This window comes from Acinonyx jubatus, chromosome F2 (assembly GCF_027475565.1).
Source record: "Acinonyx jubatus isolate Ajub_Pintada_27869175 chromosome F2, VMU_Ajub_asm_v1.0, whole genome shotgun sequence".
NCBI classification, from domain to species: Eukaryota; Metazoa; Chordata; class Mammalia; order Carnivora; family Felidae; genus Acinonyx; species Acinonyx jubatus.
The window spans coordinates 64,915,950-64,929,421 of record NC_069394.1 but is presented as its reverse complement, the minus strand read 5'-3'; the positions used below and the strand labels follow the sequence as shown (position 1 = coordinate 64,929,421).

Genomic DNA, 13,472 nt, shown 5'->3' with positions numbered 1-13,472 from the left:
CATCTGGACAGGACATAACACTGTAGAACACCATAATATGGAGAAATGCGGGGCTGGAACGGGTTAGATGACAAGAGATCTGTGTTCATGTCACCTCCTTGCCACCAGTGTTACCTGAGTCATGTCCCTCTTGCCTCCTGTAGACGACGAAAGTTCACTGGTTGACCCTGATGACCTGCTGAAGCACATGGGAGACGATGGATCAAACTCTGTAGCGACTGAGCCCTGGCTCCGCCCAGGCACCTCAGAAACACTGAAAGGATTCATGGCAGAGCAACTGAACCAGGAGCAGCAGCAGGTTCCTGGAAAACTAGGCATTTTCAATTGGCAGGGCCTGTCTACTGCCCATGGTTAAATAAATCTGTATTGGACCCAGCAGTGCCTTTTAAGGTGAAAGGAATGTTAAATCTGAACCTTTGGAAATATGTGTGCTACTTTTGGTCACTACCTGAACGTTACTTACACAAGTTCCATCTGTATATAAGGTGTATTTTTCCCATGATGATGTATATGATGTACATAAAAGGCCATGATTAATTTATATAATGTAGAATTAAATAGAATTATTTTTGCACAATTTTGCCATACATTAGGTGGTAATGAACTCTTGGAATCGACTACCATATGTGCATTATTCTCGTAAGATAAGGTGAATAAAACAAGTGTCTTAACAGTACTGTAAAACCTGAATACTCGTTTGTACATTTGCCATTGTTCTCGCGATTCAAAATGATTCGCTTAATAAATACATTGGTTGTAGTTGTGACTATTTCAGTTGCTAGGTAATGAATCACGTGCTAGCTACTTCCATGTTATTTATAGCTACTGATTCAGTACAAATGATGGGAATCATAACAACTGATTTCATTCCCACGAGCCATACACTATCACATCTTTCTGCCTCTATTTTTCTATGAATGAAGGCATATTTACTGATTAATATGACTTTACTAGTTGATAGAAATAAATTTTTATTGCCAATGTCAATTTCTTAACTGGAACTGAGGTTCTAAACAAGGTATTTTAGAAGGTGAAGACAGACAAGAACATCCAGGGGTCGCCAGAGACTGGAATCCTTGCTGCACCGCCATGGACCCTTGGATAAGTGAGTCTAATCACTCCATTAAATGGTACCTTTGGGAAATAATTCTTTGGTTTTAGCACCATGACCACTGAGAACACCCCCAGATCCTACTTCTTGCACATTTCCATTGGAACTATTGGATAAGTTTACCTCGTGTGAAATTTTACCATTTAAAATTTTAGCTGCATATAAATCTTACTCAATTTTGTACCCTTATCATTGTTTGCTTCACTGTGAAGATTTTTCCTCTTCTATCTTCATTTCAACGTACCACGAAAGCCTCTTGTCTCCTCTAAGGAGAGTCCTGGCACCATAAAATAAACCACCGGTTCCCAGCTCTAGCATCCAGCTGGGCTTAAAGAGGGCTGTGTCTTGGGGGCATGTTTATAAATGCATTGTTCAAAAACTCATTATCTAGAAGTATAAACAGTTATCCCCCCCCCCCCTTTTTTTAATGCCGTTGTACCACACAACTCAAACGGACTCCTAGGACACACAATGTCCCCTGGCGAATTGCCCCAAAGGGGACTTCAGCTCTTTTAGCAGATAGTATAGCCTTATTTCGGGTTATTAATATACAAAATGTTAAGGGTTGAGAAGGCAGGATCCCAATGCCAAAAGCTGGAACGAAAATGTCAGAATTAACACTGAATTTGTAGCTCCAGCAAAGAATATTCCTAAATTCAGCTTTTAACAAAAAAAAAAAAAATCAATGAAACATGGGGCTGTGGATTACACAGGGTTTGATTGCACTGATGAAATAATCCAAAAACTTTATTGACCTATAACCTGATTAGAATATGCCAGATGAGAATATTGTACAGAAAGTTGTACAGAATTTTTTACATAGAAAACTTTACATCTGTACCATATACATTTTATCCATCTGAAAAAATTTTCTACATCCACTGTTAATACGGAATGCTTGACAATCTTGTCTTTTTTTTTAACCATCAGAGCACAATTCACAGTATGAATACATTTCCAGTAAATCTAACTTCCCCAAACCATGCCAGATTTGTTATTTTAACATATTCAACATTAAATTCTGTACATACAGTAAAATCTACATCAAGCCCCTCCACCCAAAAGAAAAAAGAAAGTGACAGCAACCTAGATCATTTTGCAGTGATTCAAGTTTCAATCCACGAAGGATCAACTCTATTTTTTAATGGCTCATCTTTTAGAGGCCCTAAGAGAAGTATATTACAGGTAGTTAGGTCAGCAGGAGTATTTTCTACCTTTTTTGTTGTTGTTGATCATGACAAGTGTCAGCCACAACAGCTTCTGGGCATGTCAAACCTTGAAAATGACCCACCCCTCAAAAGGGCAAAACCAAAATCCCCACAAAATAAAAAAGACAAAGTTCAACCCAAATGTTTAGTGCATTTGACAAAATATTATAGGTATTTAGCAAATGAATAAGAAAATAAAGAAATTAAAATAAAACAGTGCAGGAAGAACTATATAATGTTTAAGATTTTTATATTACAGACCTGCATCTCTGTACATTTTTCACAGAAGGATGATTACCAGTATCTCAGATAGCCTGAGTGTGCAAAAATCTTCAGAATAAGAATACCATAGTTGCTAAATATCTTTTACCATGAACAATAATTTCTTCTTCTCCCCCCAACCCCAATTATAAACATTTTATCCTTCAAAATACAGCTCTCCTGAGTTGTACTTCTTGCAGAAGTTCAAATCTTTACATCTATAGTTCTTTGGGTAAAGTTTTGCTTCCACACCTGCCAAACATATGTGGGGCTCTCCCTGCTGCCAAGGACAGGGAAGGACACATGAACACAAGCGGACACTGTGGAAAGAGGCTTTCTGCTCAACATGAGCCCAACATGACTAACAGAATCCATCAGATTACTAATAGGGACTGGAGCACTGCAAGTTTGAGTTATAGTTCTGAGCATCTTTACCAGTAACCCTCAGACACTGCAATTCAGAGAAACCATTTTTCAGGTAGGAAACCTCAGCTCCTGGGTCCTTTTAAAGAGCGGAGGGATGTAAACGCCAACAGAAAAATACCAAGTTGCCATCATTGCTTGTTTGTTCCAAGTTCCTGTTCAGGTGGCTGTGATATCTGAAAAACGACTCCAATTCGCAGAAAAAATCTTCTAAGAACAGCACGAAGTTCAGGAATCAAGTCAAATTGCATAATTTCACATAAGAGAGGGTAGTAGAATGATGCGTGAGCCTTAAACTGGGGGTGGAAGGGGTAAGAATTTCCCGGTTAGTAGTGCTTGCATTCCAAATCACAGAAGCTCAAAATGCCTTCAGAGTCAAACCACTTTGGGGCCTGCACCAATCAGTGAAGACAGAGGAAATACATCTGCATAAAGCAGTGACTATATTGATTATGGAAACTGAAAGAGATACTTCTCTTTAAAAAGAGAAAAGACTTCAAAAGACTTAATACAAACATTATTCACTTAACCTACCCTTATTTTGGAAAACATTTTCTATTACAGTTCCTTGAACTTATGGTAAACTTCTAGTATTTGTCATTGTTTTTCCTGGATAATAAGCAAAAGTAAGACCAGCGGGAATCACAGTTGAGTTTTTACAAGCTATGGGTTATTGAAACTACCTTATTTGTTAAAGAAATTTCTAATTTTAGGGAAAATATCTTACTTGTTAAAGAAATTTCTAATTTCTACCTAATACTACAATGTAAAATATGTACTCTTCAGGCAAAGATTATACATTCCACAATTATGGTCTTTGCTAGACTTCTTTAATTTCTGAATACAAGTCACCTGCCTGTTCTCTCTCCTGCTCCCCACACCCCATGAGGGACAAAGAAGCAGTGTGACAGACTGTGGCACGAAAGCTTGTAGTGGAATCAGACGGACTACGCTTTGGAGTCCTTCCTGGCCCCATGCCTTAGGGGCCAGGCTGCTCATGCCTTAGGTCACTTCTCTAAGCTTTATCCAGCCTGGGAGTCAGATGGGAATGCATGTGGACCAGAGCATATGACTTGGGATGAGCATCTGTATGGCACCAACTGACACTGCACGGCCTCTATTGGGTCCCATGGCCCAAATCTCCGGCCACCTCACTGCATTTTTAAACCTATTCAGGGATCACAGCAACCCGCTTCCATTTATGTGAGCTAGTTTAGTTTTAAAAGTGAAATACATATTTTTGCCAATCTGACATCTGTATTTATATTTATAGTTACGTATTTTTAATTTATCTTCATTTCTACTTTCAAATTCTCAAAGGAATTTATGGCCCATTCACTAGGAGCTCTGTGTCACATGGAACCGATAAATATGCCAAAGGAATGGCTGAGGCCTGGGGCCCAGAAATAGCCTTGGGTAGGGGGCAGAGTACAAGCCAGGGGTTGGGCAGAACAGCAGTTTTCAAAATGGGGCCAAAGGAGAGACTTCAAGGGTCAGGATGGAAATTGGACAGTGTGGGGGAGTCAGTGGCTTGTCAGAGTGTCCTAAAGATTCTGATTCCTTCCTTACTGAATCCGCTACAGAGTCACTAATTAGAGAACAAAGCAGGGTAAGGAGGGAGAAGAATGAAGGGCCAATGAGCACAAGGGCCATGGCGGCCCAGGGCAGAGCAGCACTGTGGCCTGGACCTTGCTTGATCTACCTCTGAGCAGTGGGTCTGCAACCCTGTGACCCTGCCTCCCACTTGAGTGTGCTGCTGCTCAGGCTAGAAATGCAGGGCTGGAAAAAAATCTCTCATACTTACCCTATTATCACTTATCTTTAGAACTTTAGTTAGAAACAAAAGCAGTAAGTTAGTCCAGGCTTCCCGGTGACTTTCTGATGTTAGAGTAAGGAAGTAACTTAGGGCTTCACTGCAGACACTGTAACAGAAAAGGCTCATTTTACATGTGCTTATGTACCTGCTGCTATGGATGTTCACAGATCAAGACCAGCGGGGACAAGGTGGATAGGGACTTTACTATTAGGAACTAGGTAGATTCTGTCTGCAAACTTTACTAGATTGTCAACATAAATGTGTGCTTTTCAAATTAGGGAGAAAATCAGACATAAGAAGCCACTGTAGTTTATCAGGAAATTCACATTTTACTCAAAGTCTCACTGAATTTCAGAGCCCCTGTGCAGTAGCACCTGCCCAAGCCCGGTGTCAAGAAACTTGGGCTGAAATTTGGGGTGGCTCTTCCCTTTACTCACTGTGAAGGTGTAGATACTCTGGGTCTTAGGAGTCTCATCAGTAAAATGGGCAAATAGGGATTAAGTCATCTCTTAATATTCTAAAATGTATTTAATTGGTCTCTGAGAACATCTATTCCCTGTGAACACACAAAAATATCATGCAGAAGACAGCATTCTTTCTGAATGACATGATTCTTAGCATGAACTTAAAATTTAAGTCGTCATGATGTAAAAAGTGAATGCAAAAAAAGTAACACTAACAAAACTCTAAATATTTTTTTTTAACTGAATGCAGGCAGGCAGGTTTCACTTTCACAAATGATCAGTTTGTGAAAATGGAGTTATGTGGCATGAAAAAGCCTAAAAATGACGAAGTTTTAACTTTTAAGAGAGCACACTTTTTCCTTTGTCCTGCAGCAGCAGCAGCAACAGACATGATTTGCTCATGTCTCCCCAACTGTGCACAAGTACGTTTATCTAGGAGACTGTATTTAATTTTCACAATCTCTTCCTTACACTCTAATATCTGCATGGCACTGCAGTGGGGCTGGGCTGTGGACTCTGCCCCGAGTGCAAACCTAGCGGTCCTTTCCTACTCTGTGCCATGGAGCCATGTGAATCAAAGACAGAAACTCAACCAAGAGTCTTACTTTAAAAGCCTTTGCTGGACCTCTTCCCAGGCACTAACCCGGCTCTCATCCATGTACATCCGGAAGAGAATGCGCAGCCCACAGGCCAGGCTGCTCGTCTCCTGCTTCAGAAGGTTAGGTTTGGATTTGCCTTTGAAACCTGCAGAAAAGGGAAGTTTCCAGGATTAACTTGGGAAGGCATCTTACAGAAAGAAAGGCAAATACAAAGCAACGTTTGGGCTGGGAAAGTGGAACTCTTCAAATGAAACTGCCCTGATGAGCTCCAGATAGCCTGCGCCAGGGCTCCTGGATGAACAGGGCAGACCACTCAGCATGGAGATGGTTTTCCAAGGTCGTCAGCAGTGCAAAGTGCCCACTGCGTATGGACACACGGAGCCTGGTGGCTTTAGCAGGAGAATTCCCAGTTGAAAGGTAGAAACAACTTTGGTTGAACTACTCTTTCCAGAAGTCAGGTTGAAGAGGGAAGAGGATGAACAAAGCCATGAGCTTAATTAGGAATTAAACAATCATTTTAGATTAAGTAAATATGCAAATGTAAAGTACCCAACACTATTTCACAGAGTTTGATGTTCAGTAAATATTGTTTTGCTGCATATTCTGCCTCTCACTCTTCCAGCACTGTTTTGTACATAATAGGTACCAAGGAACTATTTCTTAAATAAAAAATTGAATGTCAATATAATTGTTATAAAGTTGTTTCATTTAAAAAAACTTTTTTTAACGTTTTTATTTATTTTTGAGACAGGGAGAGACAGAGCATGAACAGGGGAGGGAGACACAGAATCTGAAACAGGCTCCAGGCTCTGAGCTGTCAGCACAGAGCCTGACGTGGGGCTCGAACTCACGGACTGCGAGATCATGACCTGAGCCGAAGTCGGCCGCTTAACCAACTGAGCCACCCAGGCGCCTCAAAAGTTGTTTCATTTAAAGATAACAACTTGTCCAAAAATAAATTTGCCCACCACCGCCCCCCCACCCCAAAACATTCACTTCCATTCTGAGGTGTGGCCACTCCCAGGTAAGTATGGAGAAGTCACTGGAATACAGATGCAAGATCTCATGTTTAGGACTGTCATATGCTTTTTCTCATAAAACAGCAGCTTTTAGTATGCTGACGGTATCAACAGGAAGGCCCACGCTGGGTGAACAAGATGAAAAAATGGTCACATCAAAGAACAAGTTGATTAAACAAGGGGGAAACAAATCTCCCCCAGCAGTTAGCTGGCTTAGTGTAGATCAGACAAAGGCCTGGCTATCGATTCTGGCAATCGGACTGCCTTCCGATTATTACTGTTAAGGTAAAAAGTTCACACAGTGAAAGCCATAGACCTGAAGCATACAAACCATGAATTCTGATCCATGTATACAGCCCCAGTGCACAAGCATTAATAGTGAACATTAAAGTGTGACACCTGCCCAGCTTACCTGCTTTCCATAAAGCAGTCCTCTGTTCGTTGTTGGAATTAAATGCTTTTGCAAATCTATGAGACTCTAATAAGCAGTCCAGTAGCTTAAAAAGTTGTTGTGATGTTAAAAAGCGGTACATTCCTTGGTCTTGAGTATCAACTCGAACATCAAAGTCCACGGCATCTCTCTTTGGAAAAACAAAGCACCACAGCACGCGCACACACACAGAGTCACAAATTTTAGTAAATTTAGAACTCCGTGCTTCCCCAAAGATCAGCTTTACCAGCAAGCCACAGAACTTAATCTTTTCTAGCTCAATAGAAAATAGGAAAAGGTCCATCTTTTGTTATTACATTTCCTGAGCCTTTATATTCCATGCATCCTAGTCACCAGGCACCACCTCCTATCTTCCCAATTCCCTTCCTAATTCCTAACTCCAGGAGCTCCGCCCCTCCCAGAGCCTACAGCCCTCACTGTTCCTCACCCCCATCAGGTCCTCACTTCTCTACTTCACCGGTTTGGATTCTAGGAACTGCAGTTATAATTGCTCTCTTGCATAATCCCTCACTCTTTTTAGATTAATTGGCTGGCAAAACTGCCTACTCCACGTCTATACCCACACAACAAACATAACGGGAGAAAACAGACTGATTTTAAATCCAGTGGGCTCTGGGTGGTGCCCAAGCAATCCTGCACTGCCTGAGTCCACTCTCTAGATGATTAACTCATGTTTTCACTTCTCTCCTCAAGTATCTAAAATTCTCCTCCCACTTCATTTGGTAGAGGATTTTTCTTCTCTCAATGAGAAACCAGAAGCTATCAGAAGAGACCTCCCGCAAACTCCCACTGGCAAACAGACCAACCTTCCTGTGTTAAGAACTACATACTTTGCTTGCTTTCCTGTCACAATGCACCAACTGCCTGTGCTTCTAACCCCCCCGGGGAACCGGCCCTAGATGCCACTCCCATTCACTCAAAAAGACAGCAACTGTCCCTCTTTCTGTGTTTCTCTCTTTCCTGAAGAATTCTCATCAGTGAAAATGCTGCAATATTGCCAATCTTAAAGACAAAAACAAAGCAAACCCTTCCCCTGACCCTTTCATCTTCCTCCAGCAATTATCCTATTTCTCTGTACCCCTTTACGACAATATTCGACACAATTATCAAATATTTGCTGTCTGCAATTCCTCTCGTCTCTGGTACCCATTTCAATAATGCTTTTGTCCTCAACATTACAATTAAGCACAAGGTCAAGGTCACTGAAGTCCACCAAATTGCTCGAAGGCAACTCTCAGATGAAATATTACTTTAAAAAAAAAAGAAAAGAAAAAAAAATATTACTTGACCCACTGAGCATCTGACAGAGATGATCACATCCTTCTTAAAACATCTTTTTCATTTGGCTTCCAGGACACCACTGTCTCCTGCTCTCTCTCCCTTGCCTCATGGATTCTTATTCTCAGGCTCTTTACCAGCTGCCTTATCACCAGGAGCTCTGACCACGGAAGCTCCTGGGCTCAATACCCAACCGTCCTCTCAGCCCCACCCACACTTATTGTCTGGAGGATATCGTTTAGTGCCAAGGTTTAAAATGACATTTATGTGATGAAGAGCCCCCAAATCAAGTCTCTAGCTTGACCTCTGCTCTGAGGCCCAGACTGTGAAAGCCAACTTCCTATTCAACATAAAAGCAGCTGTCCTCACACCCCCATACCTGGGCTGCAGCTAGGTTTTCAGCATCTTCCTTCTTACTTGTGGCTGGGAAGAACACAATGTTGTCGATAGTCTGGATGAGTTCCAGCTGCACAACACATTTAATCAACAGGGCGGCAAACAATTTTTGTTCTGGAAATTCTGTGAGGAAACCCACCCCAATGCACATGCAAACAAAAATTATTTTGAATCCTTTATAATTTCTATGACATTACAATGCTTAAGGAAACATTCATATGAATGAAGGTTACTTGCACACATCACACTGAGTACATACTGCCTTTGCACATAAACACCACTCAGTCTTATCAATTTTTAGAAAAGCCTCAGGAAAGTAATTTTTTAAATAAAAGTATTCTCCATGACTTAGAACAGTAAATAATGTCCAAAAAGGTCCCACTGCAACTTTAAGAAGATTTAAGTTATTCTTTAATAAAATGCAACAAATGCATTAAAAGCTTAATTAAAAAAAAAAAAGCTAATAGCATTTACTGGAACTCAAGTTTGACCTTTGAATATAGGTAATATAAAGCCTATACCAAAAGAAAACAACAGGAACCAGATCTGCGAGAAAGGAAGGAGAGACAGCCACAAATTCTGATAAGTGCGACAATACTGCAGGTTAACCAGAGCACGTTTTATTTGGATCCAGGTTAGAAGTTGTAGCCAAAATGACCTTATATTTTCAAATGGATCCGTAAGCAAAGAAGTCTATAAAAAGTTATGCCAAATGCATGATCACAAAATGCTCTCCACAGGTGAAATGAAACATAACTACATTACTCTAGCCGGATGAATTTGCTCAACAAGACACAAGACTGTTTCTGACAATCCACAGCCCATAAGGTCATGTTCATAGAAGAATTTCCCATTTCACTGACCATCCCAGTTAAGCAAATGCAAAAGCACAAGGTTAGGAAAGAGGACTCAACTACTGAGATACTGCAAGAGCTTGGCAACACTGACACGTGACTGCAATGATGGCCCCAGGCCATACCTCAATCCTGGGATGTCCAGAGCAGCTCTTCCAGTGAGCTTTCCAGGAGGCAGACGACTGCCTAGGCGGAGCAGCCTGGAAATCACTCTCCGGGCAATCACTCAGCATTACAGACTTACAATCCTTCAGTCTCTACTTTTGCTTTTATTACAAATTCCGTTTTGTGGCACCAATTTGTGGAATGCAAATTCATGTTTTAAGGGCTTTAGGGGTAGCAAAACAATTTGCGTAAATTTCTTCTTATTGAGGTCATTAATAAAGACTCCTTTCCAGGTAGTTTTCAGAAATGCTGGAGTGCGTAACACTTCTTACTAGATCTCATGTCAAACAAAAAGTAAAACAAAGACACCACAAATCCCACAACTGTCTCCCTCTTCAGTATCTTCTTCCTAGTCCTTCACCTCAGTCAGAGCTGACAAGTACCAGTCAGTCATTCACCTCCCTCATTCAAGTCCTAAACTCCGTCCCTAGAGCAGGAGACTCCTGGCAGCACAGGTGGAACTCTCAATGAGACTCGGGAGTTAGGCTGATGTCTGACGAGATGTGTTCTCATCGGTTCCAGCATCAGCCACTCAAGGGGAGAAAGAGCTGTCAGCAGGGTGAACGGACAGAATGGCTGACGAGACTCCACTCTGCCTGAGTGGGTAAGGCTGGGCCTCTCCAGGATCTGTAGTCCCGGGAGGAGTCCAGATCTCCTGCCCAGGATCTGTAGTCCTGGGAGGCTACAGATCTTAACGTTAGACTCACTAGCAATGACCAGCATGTTTGGACAGATTTTATAACGAGGGCTGACACTGCCAGGGTTATAGTAGGTGACCATTTCACTGGTTCACCAAAGCTAAACAAGATTCACTACGTGGGACAGCAGGCACTGAGCTGAGACTAGATGGGGTGGTGGTGGTGTTTTCTTAACGTGTACAGAAAGAACGTGTACAGGAAGAACGAGATAGCTGCCCCTCGGACAGGGCGAAATACTCAGGTGTGTGCTGTGATTCTTTCCCCCGAGCAGGAGACAGCAGACGGTCTCTCTTCCACTAAGTTGAAAGGGCTCATGGGGACATGGTGGCCATTTGTTCTTCCTCTAGCTCCACCTATTCTGAGTCAACAATTCCATGGCAAACTTTTCCTAAAGAACTTAAAGGAGATAGAGGGCAGGACATCTGATAGTAGGAAACAAGCCTGGGCCCTCGGCTCTGGGTATGGGGAGCAGCATGCAGCTCCAGTTAAAGGTGTTTTCCTAGACTAGCCACGTGAAAACTTTCTAATGTGTGATGACCACATCCTTACTTTGCAAGGCTAAAGTATATTTAAATTCAGTCTTGGGGCTGAGAGAGAGAAGAGCCACTCACTATTCTGTCCTTATGGCATGTTCCAGTGCAAAGTTGTCGTGGATTCCTGCACGAGATATGCTGTTCTCCAGAGAACAGGAATAAAAAATGAAAATCAGCCACTCACCACTACCCATCTCCCTCTCCCCTTTAAGAGGTTAGCAAAACACCGTGACTGAAGCCAGAAGCTCTGTCTTCTCACAAGAACAAGTATAAGAACCTAGGATTCATAAAAAAAATTCCCTGAAAAAAAAAAATTAACTCAAAATGGATCAACAACCTAAAGGTAAGGGCTAAAAGTACAAAACTCTTAAAACATTGGGGAAAACCTTCACGACCTTACTTCTGGCAAGTGATTCTTAGCCATGACACCAAAAGCATGAGCAGGAAAAAACAGGTAAATTGGACTTCATCCGAGTTAAAAACTTTGTGCATCAGATGTTATTAAAGAAATGATAAGAACTATACAACACGAGAAAATAAATTTCTGCAAATCATATATGTGATACAGGTATAGTATCCAGAGTGTGTAACAAACTTACAATTCAACTACAACAAGAGAACCCAACTTAAAAAAGAGCAAAGGACACAAATATTTCTCCACAGAAAACAAACAAATGGCAATAAGCACATGAAAAGATGCTTAACACCACTAATCATCAGGGAAACGCACATCAAATCTACAATGGGGTACCACTTCACACCCACTAGGATGGTCATTTAAAAAAAAAAAGAAGTGATGGTGAGGATGTGGATCCATTGGAATTGCTAGTTGGAATGCTACTGTGGAACATGTTTTAGTGGTTCCCTACAAAGTTAAACATAGAACTATCCTATAATATGACCCCAAAATTCCACTCCTGTGTGTACAGCCAACATAATTAAAAACAGGTACTCACGTTATACTGTACACAGACATTCACAACAGCATGATGATAACCAAAAGATAGAACCCAAACGGCCATCAGCAAATGACTGGATAAACAAAATGTGATACATATCCAAACAAATGACAACTGGTCATAAAGAAGTATCAGTCACTGACCAATTTCACAGTGTGGGTGGACCTTAAAAACATTATGCTAAATAAAGGCCAGACATAAAAGGTCATATACTGCATGATTCCGTTTATATGAAATATAGCAAATCTATAGACCAAGAAAGCAGATTAGTGGTTGCTAGGGGCAGGGGAAGGGGAGAGTAAGAAGGAATAGCATTAATGGGTGGGGAGTTTTCTTTTAGGGTGATAGAAACATTTTGGAACTAGACAGAGGTGGTGATTGCACAACACTGTGAATGTGAATGTTCACTTTAAAGTGATTACTTTTCTTATGTGAATTTCACCTCATTTTATAAAAGCAACTACAGTTGTCCTGTTTTCCTCTAGGAACGGGGTAGTTTTTCCTTGGTATTATAATTTCCTTATATAAACAAAGCTGGATCAATTTTGCAAAAAATAGAAAGGGTTGCCCTTCTTTGTGACAAGTACTAAGAAGGTGAGCAGAAGACATCGTGTGGGGCAGTCGAGTAGAAAGAAGGTCGGCTTCTCAGGAAGCTGGGTGCCCCTGCTCGGAAGGCACTATAGGGCACTATAGAGAAAGGCCCATCAGGCCCTACTTTTGCAGAAAGAATATGAGGCTGACATGCAGAAGAGAACAGGGAGAAGAGAGTCAGGTGCTCAACACAAACATTAAGCACTTGTGGAAAAAGCTGGTACTACAGGTGTTAGCGAAATGTCCAACTTGGAGCAAATGCAGTAACAAAGTGACCACACAACCAATTACAGTATATATTTGTTAATAACAAAAGTAAAAGCAAACATTTCATCCCTTTCCTACATAAAACAAAACACACTATTTTTACTAGGAGAAATAACTCACTTGCTGTATGTTTAATTTTGCTGACTTCTTCGTTCACAGTAGAGACAGAAGCCAATGGTGCTTGCTGTCTATTATCTGCAGATCTTGGTTGAATAGAATCATGAATATCTACAGATTTCTGTGATATTGTATCCTAATAAAATAAAAAATTCCTTGTAAGTACAACAAATCTTAAGGATGAAAACAGTTTCTAGTATGCTGTTTTTGAAAACAATTACATGGGTCACTATGAAAAGGACGTTCTACACAGTGATTACAG

At 41.1% G+C, this 13,472-nt stretch overlaps 2 protein-coding genes across 11 annotated transcripts in view; one reads left to right on the top strand and one right to left on the bottom strand.

Annotated features, from left to right (window-relative positions):
• CSPP1 (centrosome and spindle pole associated protein 1) overlaps positions 1-676 on the top strand; it is a 158,689-nt gene extending 158,013 nt beyond the window's left edge. For 8 of the 9 annotated variants that reach the window (XM_053208620.1, XM_053208617.1, XM_027042783.2 and 5 more), the window contains one exon: positions 144-676. In XM_053208620.1, coding sequence (XP_053064595.1) covers positions 144-355 — 212 coding nt within the window. In that variant the 3' untranslated portion in view covers positions 356-676. The remainder of the gene's footprint in view (positions 1-143) is intronic. The other variant, XR_003415110.2, reaches the window with a different exon arrangement.
• A 1,164-nt stretch (positions 677-1,840) lies between these two features.
• The window catches only part of ARFGEF1 (ADP ribosylation factor guanine nucleotide exchange factor 1), a 148,644-nt gene continuing 137,012 nt past the window's right edge, over positions 1,841-13,472 (bottom strand). For both annotated transcript variants that reach the window (XM_027042773.2, XM_027042775.2), the window contains 6 exons: positions 13,214-13,346; positions 9,010-9,149; positions 7,314-7,482; positions 5,889-6,027; positions 4,808-4,925; positions 1,841-3,299 (listed from right to left, as the gene is read on the bottom strand). In XM_027042773.2, the coding sequence (XP_026898574.1) occupies positions 3,135-3,299; positions 4,808-4,925; positions 5,889-6,027; positions 7,314-7,482; positions 9,010-9,149; positions 13,214-13,346 (864 nt within the window). In that variant the 3' untranslated portion in view covers positions 1,841-3,134. The remainder of the gene's footprint in view (positions 3,300-4,807; positions 4,926-5,888; positions 6,028-7,313; positions 7,483-9,009; positions 9,150-13,213; positions 13,347-13,472) is intronic.